The 12,049-nt window shown below is 47.8% G+C and overlaps 1 protein-coding gene across 7 annotated transcripts in view; it reads right to left on the bottom strand.

The window, feature by feature from the left end:
• The window catches only part of efl1 (elongation factor like GTPase 1), a 116,510-nt gene that overhangs the window by 34,934 nt on the left and 69,527 nt on the right, over positions 1-12,049 (bottom strand). For 5 of the 7 annotated variants that reach the window (XR_015857587.1, XM_088371483.1, XM_088371480.1 and 2 more), the window contains 2 exons: positions 3,058-3,117; positions 324-450 (listed from right to left, as the gene is read on the bottom strand). Coding sequence is in view for 6 of the 7 variants with exons in the window: in XM_088371483.1 (XP_088227609.1) it covers positions 324-450; positions 3,058-3,117 (187 nt within the window). In the remaining variant the exon portion in view is untranslated. The remainder of the gene's footprint in view (positions 1-323; positions 451-3,057; positions 3,118-12,049) is intronic. The other 2 variants (XM_088371481.1, XM_088371484.1) reach the window with 1 other exon arrangement.

Here is a 12,049-nt window from a genome sequence, read left to right as displayed (position 1 = left end):
TTTTGCTCATTGGTCATAAACAGAAATCTATTGAGAAATTTGAGTAATCACTGAAGCTGAAATTCAGAGTACATGGAGAAACCCTGACATATGTGCCAACTATGTTGGAAACCCTAGAACCCAGGTAGAAAGTAGACACAAACATTAGACACACATTAGACATATGATAAATAATATTTGTGAGCTTTGACATGGTGCGAGCTGAACACAGAGATGGAGTACAACTTGAGCATACTCGATGTTGAATAAACTATAGTGCCTTTTTTAATGAAGATTAGTGAGGGCTATGGAGGGTCAATAATTTGTGCGTGTTTAGGTCTTACCCTGAGGCAAGGGGATTGCACGAACGCTGACAGTGGCCAGTTTATTTGGAGTGGTTAGTGTGACCAAACCACTGCTGTCAACATGAAGAGTCTCTGTAGCACGACCTTGAGAAACTTCATCTTTTACCTAACAAACATGTACATGAAAACACATCTGATGATTTTCACTTGTCGAATGCCGTATTCTCCATAATACTGATATTATCACACCTGGATTGTTATTTGCATTAATGAAAAATCTAAATCTGCCAATAAAAAAATATAATCATGAACTGGAATAGCATTACAACATTTCTGTTTCACATTAAAAAAATGTTTTCAAATGCATAACTGAAATGAAAATTAAAGCAGAATGTAGTCTAAATTGTAATTGTCATAAAATCATTTGGAGAAACGAGAGCTATAGCTTCCTGTAGATTTGAATCAGATGAGAGCCTACCACCTTCAGTTTTATTTAAACATATTTTAGAAACAGTGCCAATTGTAAAAGTCACACCGTTAAAATACAACCACAGATTGATATAACTATCAGTTCACTATCAAGTCACTTCTTACTCACATATAGTGTTCCCTCATTGATTGCATGCGTTGCGTTCCCACAAATGCCTGCAAAAGTCAATTCCGTGAAGTAGAGGTTGACTTTAATTGTTTTGTTTTTTTCCAATTTTGGATTTCTTTTTTTAGGGTAATTACACCTCTAGTAAACCCTTTACATCCAACTTCCAAATGGTTACCTTCATTCTAAATACTTTAACTATTAACATAAAATGAATAATAATTTTCTTAATCCAAATTCAAGATGGCGGCGCGTGCACACGCAGCGGCCACTCTCTGTCCCATCAGTACGGTGATTTGTTCGTTTAATGAGTGTTTGTCCGACAGTCTTATGTGTTCGTCTCGTCGTGCTATATCGTGCTACAAGTACAGCAGGCAGGTTCTGTTCGACATCGGCAGGAGTGGGTTTTGTGGCGTTCTGGACTTTGAAGCGGCAACATTAAAGGCGCTCGGACTGCTACGTCCTGAAACGTCGCCGACCTCGCCCGCTATTCCTCCCCCGGTTGGGAGCCGTCAGAAACGGTGTGCGAGGAGGCAGAAGAGGGGCAAGCGCAGAGGCGTCCGGGCCAGGCTGGCGGCCAACCCAGCTCGACCGGCGGTGCCTTCCATTCTTCTGGCAAATGTTCGATCGCTGGACAACAAAATGGATTACGTTCGCCTGCTGAGGTCTACAAACCGGACGGTGCAGAACTGCTGTGTGCTCGTGTTCACCGAGACCTGGTTGACTGACAACGTTCCAGATTCTGCCGTGCATCTGGAGCGGCTAGCGCGCTATCGGGCGGACCGTGCCATTGTACGAGGGGGAAAGTCGCGAGGAGGTGGAATATGCGTCTACATCCGAGAAGAATGGTGCCGGGACTCTGTGGTGGTATGTAAGCACTGCTCGCCACTTGCGGAGTTTGTGATCATCAAGTGCCGTCCTTTTTACCTGCCGAGGGAATTTACCGCGATTCTGCTAGTCGCGGTGTACACCCCCTTCCAACAACGAAGGCGACAGGATCGCGGCGCTTCGTGAACTGTACCAGGCTGTCAGTGAACAACAGACAGCGCACCCTGACGGTTTCACCATCTTCGCTGGACACTTTAATCATGCCAACCTGAAGTCTGTTTTCCCGAGGCATGTTACTTTTCCGACACGTGAAGACAGCTTCCTGGACCTAGTCTACTCTGCGCATAAGGGAGCGTTCAAAGCCACCCACCTCCCCCATCTTGGGCTTTCTGACCATCTCACCGTTTTGCTTTTGCCCGCATACAGACAATTGGTGAAGGCATCCAGGCCGGTTCGGAGGCGGGTTCGGGTGTGGCCTGAGGGTGCCTCCGATGCACTTCGTGACTGCTTCGACACCACTGACTGGGACTTGTTTAACCAGGCGGCCGCCTACAACGATCGGACGGACATAGAGGAGTATACTGACTCTGTTTCCTCTTACATCGCGAAGTGCATTGATGATGTGACTCGCTCAAAATCCGTCGTCACTCGCACGAACTGGAAGCCGTGGCTGACAGGGGCTGTCCTCAGACTGCTGAGGGCCAGGGACAAGGCTTTCAGAGCGGGGGATGAGGCTGGCTTGAGGACAGCGAGGGCCGACCTGTCCCGGGGCATCAAAGAAGCGAAAAAGGCGTTCTCGTGCAAGGTATCCACCCACTTCAAGGACAGCAAGGACGCACGGAGCCTTTGGCAGGGCATTCAGACCATCACGGACTACAAGCCGGTGCCGAGGAGCTGTGAGGGCGACGTCCGTGTGCTGAACGATCTTCACCGCTTCTTTGCTCGCTTCGACGCCCAGAACAGCACTTGCCCGCTGAAGACCACTCCCCCCCACACGAGCAGCCCCTGCGCCTCTCTGCCGACGGAGTGAGGAGGGCGCTTGCCGCTATTGACACCCGTAAGGCGGCGGGCCCTGACAACATCCCGGATCGAGCGCTGAAGGACTGCGCTGGGGAGCTGTCGGGTGTCTTCACGGACACCTTTAACGTTTCCCTGCAGCAGGCCATCGTCCCCTCGTGTTTCAAGGCTGCCACCATCGTTCCTGTGCCGAAGAAACCTGCACCGTCCTGCTTCAATGACTACCGCCCCGTGGCACTGACACCCATCATCATGAAATGCTTTGAGCGGCTTGTCATAGAGTACATCAAATCCGTTCTTCCCCCCACCATTGACCCTTTCCAGTTTGCGTACCGTGCCAAACGGTCCTCTGAGGATGCCATCTGCTCTGCCCTCCACTCGGCCCTCACCCACCTGGAGAGAAAGGACTCATATGTGAGATTGCTGTTTGTGGACTTCAGCTCTGCCTTCAACACCATTGTGCCGCAGCGACTCATCTGCAAACTCGACGAGCTGGGCCTCAGTACCTCCCTCTGCAACTGGCTACTGGACTTCCTCTGTCACAGGCCTCAGGTGGTGCGGGTTGGCGACAAAATCTCCGCCAGCATCACGCTGAGCACAGGGGCCCCCCAGGGCTGCGTGCTCAGTCCATTGCTCTTCACCCTGCTGACGCATGACTGCACTGCGACCTACAGCGACAACCGCATAGTGAAGTTTGCTGACGACACGACTCTGGTGGGTCTCATCACGAAGGGCGACGAGACTCGGTACAGGTCGGAAGTTGACCTTCTGACCACGTGGTGCAGGGACAACAACCTCCTGCTGAACGTAGACAAGACCAAGGAAATCGTTGTTGACTTCCGGGAGGGTCACACAAAACACCTGCCGCTGATCATCGACGGTGCTGTGGTGGAGAGGGTGAGCTGCACCAAGTTCCTGGGGGTGCACATCAGTGAGGACCTCTCCTGGTCCGCAAACACGTGTCACTGGCAAAGAAAGCTCAGCGCCGCCTGTACTGCCTGCGGAAGCTCAGGCGTGCATGTGCTCCTGTCTACCTTCTACCGTGGCACCATTGAGAGCGTCCTCACCAGTTGCATCGCTGTCTGGGGTGGTAGCTGCACTGAACAGAACTTGAAGGCCCTGCAGCGCATAGTGAATACGGCTGGTAAGATTATTGGTGCTTCGCTCCCCTCCCTGAAGGACATTTACACCTCCCATCTCGCCAGCAAGGCAACCACGATTGCGAGTGATGTGAGTCACCCAGCTCACTCTTTGTTTGACCTTCTGCCCTCTGGGAAGAGGTACAGGAGCCTGCGCTCCCGCACCACCAGACTCGCCAACAGCTTCTTTCTCCAGGCTGTTAGGACCCTGAACTCACTACCCCCTTCTGCGTAGCGTGCGGCACTGTTGCGCTATTTTCTGGAATGTCTGCTGTACGCTCACTTGCTCCTTTTTTGCTCCTCTTATTTATTTATTTGTTGTGTTATTTATTCATTATTTATTCAGCACGGTGTTGTTTACTTGTTACTTGATTGTCTATTGTGAGCCGTGTCTTGTCACCGTGGGATAGGGGGGAACAAAATTTCGGTTTCTTTGTGTGTCTTTGGCATGTGGAGAAATTGACAATAAAGCTGACTTTGACTTTTTGACTTTGAATAATAAATACTACAGCTGCAACAACAAATCGATAAATCTATGAAAACAAAACTGTTGTTAAAAGTGCTGCAACCAATTATGTTACGTCAGGCACGTTCTCAGTTCGTTGTTTATGTGTCATGTAACATTAGCATCCCGTACAATTCATCCTGTTGTTGCTGCTGTTGAGTACAACAACAGACATGAATAGGCAACAACAGGCTGAACGGTACAGTATGCTAACGTCACATGAACACAAACGAGGAATTTAGAACGTGCCTGATGTAAGTTAAGAATTATGCAAATAACTTCATGTCTGCTCTTGGTGTTGGATTTTGTCAAATAAGGTTCCCCTAAAATTGCGACTTGTACTCCGGTGCGACTTACCATTATTTTCGGACTATAAGTCGCATTTTTATTCATAGTTTGGTGGGGGGGTGACTTATACTGAGGCGCGACATATATGTGAATTTTTTCACAAATTTTCAAAATTAAAAAAAAAAAAAAAAAAAAGGGAAACCGCGATAAACGAACCGCGATGTACCAAGGGATTAATTGTAATTAGAATTTCAAGTGACGTTATATAAAGGACAAAGATTCGATCACGAGATGACGAACGGTCCCACATACTACCGGCATCATGAGCGGCTTTGTTTGTAAGTGACATGGAGGATGAAGAGTTTGAAGGATTTAATGATTTGGAGTGACACAGAAGGTTTGAAAAACTGTTATGGCTTTTAAACACGCCCGGTTCTACTCTACAGAGCTCTCTTTCACCTCCATGGATGGAAGTCGGGGGCCGGCGCTCGGCCGGGTGGCTGTCCGGGGACGGTGGATGGGGCTCGGACATGGCTTTTACGCACGCCCGGTCCTACTCTACAGAGCTCTCTTTCACCTCCATGGATGGAAGTCGGGGTCCGGCGCTCGGCCGGGTGGCTGTCCGGGGACGGTGGATGGGGCTCGGACATGGCTTTTGCGCATGCCCGGTCGTATTCTATGGAGCTCTCTTCCACCTCCGTGGCTGGAAGTGCCACCTCCGGGGATGGAAGTCCACGCCGTCACACGCCTGGAAGTCCACGCCAGTGCTTAGGGCCGTGTGGCGGTGAACTACTTATGTTATAGTTATTTGATATATTTCATTTCCTCTAGCAACTTGTATATGTTTTTATCGTTACAGTTCAGTAGTTGTTGGCTCGTTGAACTCTTGTTTTGTTAAATAAAGAGCCGTTTACCAAACCCACGCCGTTAACGCTACAATATATATATATATATATATATATATATATATACTAGATCTGTGGAATAACAACGAGGCTGACGTCAGGACGCACGCGCGGCGTTGTTGACAAAGGACGAGAAATTCGATCGATGGATTTAATAATTTGGAGTGACACAGATGGTTTGATAATATTATTGCTTATATAATTGTTATTTGATATAGAATTTATATATCGTTATATGGGCCTGTGGAATAATTTGAAGTGCAACCGCGGTCAGCGGCGCGCATGCGACATTGTTTACGTGAAGGACGATCGATGGATTTAATGATTTGGAGTGACACAGATGGTTTGATAATAATATTGCTTATATGATAGTTATTTGATATATAAGTTATATATTGTTATATGGACCTGTGGAATATTTTGAAGTGCAAGCGCTGTCAGCGGCGTGCACCCATTTGTTGACATAAAGGACGATCAATGGATTTAATGATTTGGAGTGACACAGATGGTTTTATAAACGTGTTATTTATGTAATAGTTATTTTAATAACTCGGAATGTTACGTCAGGCCCGTTCACAGCTCTTCGTTTGTGTTTATGTCACAAAGAGCGATCCAGGGCGCTTGCTTATAGCACTGTGTTGGCTCATATGTTGAGCTCTTGTTTTGTGAAATAAAGAGCCAGTTACTAAACCCACGTCTTACCTGGTACTTTGGTAACGCTACAATATAGTTATATACATACATCTGTAGAATAATTGGAGTTGCAACTGACGACGAGGCTGACGACAAGGCTGACGACGAGGCTGACGACGAGGCTGACGTAAGCGGCGCACGTAGTTCCGGAGTGAACTTTTTTTTTTATTATTTTTAAGTGATACAGCGGATGATGATTCCAATGAATTTAATGATTTGGAGTGACACGGATGGTTCGTTAAAATTGTTGTTTATATTACATTTATTTGATATATCTAGTCTGATGTCAGCGGCGCACATAGTCAACAGATGTTTTTTTTGACAAGACGAAGATTCCGATGGATTTAATGATTTGGAGTGACACGGATGGTTCGATAAAATGTTTGTTTATGTTAATGTTATTTGATATATAGTTTATGTGTTGTTATATGGGCCTGTGGAATAATTTGAACTGTAACTGACGACGAGTCCGACGTCAGCCGCGCGCCGCACACGCGCCGTTGTTTACATAAAAGGACGAAGAATTCGATCGATAGATTCATTGATTTGGAGTTACACAGATGGTTCGATAAAATTGTTGTTTATATTATAGTTATTTGATATCTAGTTCATATATCATTATATGGGCCTGTGGAATAATTTGAACTGCAACTGACGATGAGTCCGATGTCAGCGGCGCGCCGCACACGCGGCGTTGTTTACAGTAAGGATGAAGAATTCAATCGATGGATTCAATGATTTGGAGGGACACAGATGGTTTGATGAAAGTCAAAGTCTGCTTTATTGTCAATTTCTTCACGTCAAGACACACAAACAGATCGAAATTGCGTTTCCTACTATCCCACAGTGACCAGACATATTACATATTATATATATCCATCCATCCATTTTCTGAGCCGCTTAGTCCCCACGGGGGTCGGAGGTGTGCTGGAGCCTATCCCAGCCGTCATCGGGCAGTAGGTGGTGGTTTTGTCCGGGCACTCCGGTTTCCTCCCACATCCCAAAGACATGCTTGGTAGGCCGACTGAAGACTCCAAATTGTCCCTAGGTGTGAGTGCAAGTGCGAATGGTTGTTTGTCCTGTGTGCCCTGCGATTGGATGGCAACCGGTTCAGGGTGTCCCCCGCCGCCTATTATTATTATATGTGTATATATATATATATATATATAAAACTTTTTCCTCACCCCCCGTGGGTGGTATCTTTTTCCCTTCAAGCTCGGGTCCTCTACCAGAGGCCTGGGAGCTTGAGGGTTCTACGCAGTATCTTTGCTGTTCCTAGTACTGCACTTTTCTGGACTGAGATGTCAGATGTTTTTCCTGGGATCTGTTTGAGCCACTCCTCCAGTTTGGGGGTTACTGCCCCTAGTGCTCCAATGACCACAGGTACCACTGAAGTCTTAACTCTCCAGGTCTTCTCCAGCTCTTCTCTGAGCCCTTGATATTTCTCAAGTTTCTCATGTTCCTTTTTCCTAATGTTACCATCATTTGGGATGGCTATGTCAACCACAACGGCTTTCCTCTGCTCTTTGTCCACTACCACAATGTCCGGTTGGTTCGCCATTACCATTCTGTCTGTCTGGATCTGGAAGTCCCAGAGGATCTTGGCTTGGTCATTCTCTACCACCTTTGGAGGTGTTTCCCACTTGGATCTTGGGACTTCCAGTCCATACTCTGCACAGATGTTCCTGTACACTATTCCAGCTACTTGGTTATGGCGCTCCATGTATGCTTTACCTGCCAGCATCTTACACCCTGCAGTTATGTGCTGGATTGTCTCAGGACCTTCTTTGCACAATCTACACCTGGGGTCTTGTCTGGTGTGGTAGATTTGGGCCTCTATTGCTCTGGTGCTCAAGGCCTGTTCTTGTGCAGCCAGGATATATATATATATATATATATATATACATATATATATATATACATATATATGTATATATATACGTATATATATATATACATATGTATATACATATATATATATTATATTATATAGGTCCACGGACAACAAAACATTCAAGTAAACAATACAAAAAGTAAAAACAAGAAGGCGCATACAATGAATAATAAGAGCAATGAATAAATAATAAATAATAAATAAGAGCAACGTGGTTGAAATGGAGCAATTGTGCATACAGCAGAAAGTCAGAATATTGGGCAACAGTACAGGAGGAGTAGTGCAAGGCAGCCAACATGGCCCAAAAGGCCAGGACGTTATGCAGCCAAGGGTGGAGGGGGGAGAGAGTTCAGGATCCTAACAGCCTGGAGTATGAAACTGTTGGCGAGTCTTGTGGTGCGGGAGCGCAGGCTTCTGTACCGCTTCCCAGAAGGCGGTAGATCAAGCAAAGTGTGAGCGGGGTGACTCATATCACTCACAATCGTGGTCGCCTTGTGTGTAAATGTTCTTTAGGGAGGGGAGTGAAGCACCAATAATCCTACTAGCTGTGTTCACTATAACGCTGCAGGGCCTTCATGTTGTAGTCAGTGCAGCTTCCACCCCACACAGCGATACAACTGGAGAGGACGCTCTCAATGGTGCCACGGTACAATGTGGTCATGATGACTGGTGGAGCACTTGCTCGCCTGAGTTTCCGCAGGAAGTACAGGCGGCGCTGAGCTTTCTTCGCCAGAGCTGCAGTGTTGGTGGTCCAGGAGAGGTCTTCACTGATGTGCACCCCCAGGAATCTGGTGCTGCTCACTCTCTCCACCAAAGCACCGTCGATGGTCAGTGGCAGGTGTTGGGTTTCTCGTTGGTCTTGCTGACGTTCAGCAGGAGGTTGTTGTCCCTGCACCATGTGGTCAGAAGGTCGACCTCCGACCTGCATTGAGTCTCGTCGCCCTTGGTGATGAGACCCACCAGAGTCGTTTCACTCTGTGGTTGTTGCTGTAGGTTGCAGTGCAGTCATGCGCCAGCAGGGTGAAGAGCAGCGGACTGAGCACGCAGCCTTGAGGGGGCCCCGTGCTCAGCGTGATGCTGCTTGAGATATTGTCACCAACACGTAGGACTTATACTACGACTACTTGATAAACGTATTATTTATGTTATAGTTCCCCGCTTGTGTTTATGTCACGTTGGCATACCGTATCCTTTAGCCTGTTTTTGCTGATTTATGTCTGTACTTGGTGTTGAATTTTGCCAAATAAATTTACCCCAAAATGCGACTTAAACTCCGGTGCGACATATATGTTTTTTTCCCCTTTGATTTTGCATTTTATGGCTGATGCGGCTTGTACTCCGGAGCGACCTTTAGTCTGAAAAATACGGTATACACATTTCATTGTTACAACTGTCCAATGTTCTGCCGTTTGTCCGATCGCGGTTTGCGTCGTGTGCACGCTGTTTGACAGCTCCGGCGCGGTCCTTTAAATTTGCCCCGCATCGTACGAGTAGCCGTTACGCAGCGGCACGGCGACTAACGGTCGCCAGCAAATGTATTTTGTTGTCTCGATGACTTATGTTTGGTGTGTTGCCGAGAGTATTTCATTTATGGTTATTTACTATAACGGAACCGTTACGCGCGGTTAGTTATGTAATGTGTGCCGTCTACGAGTGTTGTGTGACGTCAGAAGTTGAGCGTTGATTGCTGTAATTCTATCTGTTGCAGAACCACACACACACACCCCACGAAACACACACTCGTCACACGCTTCACACAATACCCTTTCGCCAGTTTGCCTGTATGCCCCTATGAGCCACAGTGCCTGTTACGTTTTTGCCAATAATTCAGTAAAGCAATCAAAACTGAACCACGTCTTCCTTCCTGTGTTCTGACCGACACCCGGGGGTGAAAAGAGCATAACCATCTGAGCCAACCCCCTAATACTGCTACAATTGCGGTAGCAGTTTGCATTATTCTATTGCAATGTTTTTCTTTATTCAGATTTGTTTCAAGACTACAGTTACAGTTAGACTTCACTTTGATGGTTGATGCAGTTATTGCATTTTTGTTGTTTTATCACAGTAGATTGGTTTATTTACATTTCAAAAAAGCAGAAGCCATTCATTTACAAATGTGATTGCACTTTAGTTTACATATTTAAATATTCAGATACCGTATTTGCCGGTGTATTGGTCGACCTTTTTCGATCCAAAATCGACCGAAAAAAAATCGACCTCGACTTATACACCGAGTCATAAAATTTAACTTCGTATTCATCGCTTCAAATGTGATGGTAACCAAGGCCGTTTCTCATGCATCTCATTGTGCGTTGCACTTAGAAAATTTGAACCGGGCGGCGTGCGCGAGTGCGCGGCCCGTTGGAAGTCGAATGAGGCTCCGCGATTTCATCCGCGGTGCTTATAAAGTGCTGATCCGCTCGGCGGGAGCTATTTTCGGCCACTTGACGCGTGCGCACGGCCTCCCGGATGTGCCGGGCGGCGTGCGCGAGCTCGCCGGCCGCTGGAAGTCGAATGAGGCTCCGCGATCTCCTCCGCCGTGCTTATAAACAGCCGATCCGCTCGGCGGGAACTATTTTCCGCCACTTGGCGCGTGCGCACGGCCTCCCGGATGTGCCGGGCGGCGTGCGCGAGCTCGCCGGCCGCTGGAAGTCGAATGAGGCTCCGCGATCTCCTCCGCGGTGCTTATAAACAGTAGATCCGCTCGGCGGGAGCTATTTTCGGCCACTTGACGCGTGCGCACGGCCTCCCGGATGTGCCGGGCGGCATGCGCGAGCTCGCCGGCCGCTGGAAGTCGAATGAGGCTCCGCAATTTCATCCGCGGTGCTTATAAAGTGCCGATCCGCTCGGCGGGAGCTATTTTCGGCCACTTGGCGCGTGCGCACGGCCTCCCGGATGTGCCGGACGGCGTGCGCGAGCTCGCCGACCGCTGGAAGTCGAATGAGCCTCCGCGATCTCCTCCGCGGTGCTTATAAACAGCCGATCCGCTTGGCGGGAGCTATTTTCGGCCGCTTGGCGCGTGCGCACAGCCTCCCGGATGTGCCGGGCGGCGTGCGCGAGCTCGCCGGCCGCTGGAAGTCGAATGAGGCTCCGCGATCTCCTCCCGGTGCTTATAAAGAGCTGATCAGCTCGGTGGGAGCTATTTCCGGCCACTTGGCGCGTGCGCACAGCCTCCCGGTGGTGCCAGGCGGCGTGCGCGAGTGCGCTGGTCGCTGGAAGTCGAATGAGGCTCCGTGATCTCCTCCGCGGTGCTTATAAAGTGCCGATCCGCTCGGCTTGAAGCTATTTCCGGCCTCCCGGTGGTGCCGGGCGGCGTGCGCGAGCTTGCCGGCCGCTGGAAGTCGAATGAGGCTCCGCGATCTCCTCCGCGGCGCTTATAAACAGCCGATCCGCTCGGCTGGAGCTATTTCCGGCCACTGCGCATGCGCACGGCCTCCCGGAATTTGAACACATTTCGTCAATAAATCTCGCATATTTCTGATTGAATTTTTAAGTTTAATATAATGCAACAATTGAGCTCGACTTATACAAAGGATATATCATAAAATCGTAAATTTCCGTCGAATTTTAGGGGGTCGACTTATACACCGAGTCGACTTATACACCGGCAAATACGGTATTAGGATGTGATAGACAGTTTTTGCATGATTTGAATGAGGCAAAATAAACTCTCTCGAATATATTATATTTATAATCATTTGTTTCAGATGTACTGTAATTATTTTCTGTATAAAAATTTAATTTGGTGTTCAAAAAGTCTTTTTTCAAACTTGAGTCAATTAGTCTTTTTCAAATTTGAGTCTTGAAAAAGAGGGGGTCGTCTTATAATCAGGGTCGTCTCATATTTGGGCCAATACGGTATAATTGTAAATGTAAATGTTTTTAATATTGCAATGAAATC

Source organism: Syngnathus floridae, chromosome 3 (assembly GCF_059516105.1).
Source record: "Syngnathus floridae isolate MCC-2025c chromosome 3, RoL_Sflo_1.0, whole genome shotgun sequence".
In the NCBI taxonomy this organism is placed as follows: domain Eukaryota; kingdom Metazoa; phylum Chordata; class Actinopteri; order Syngnathiformes; family Syngnathidae; genus Syngnathus; species Syngnathus floridae.
The sequence above is the reverse complement of the archived record's forward strand: the minus strand, read 5'-3'. Positions and strand labels throughout refer to the sequence as shown.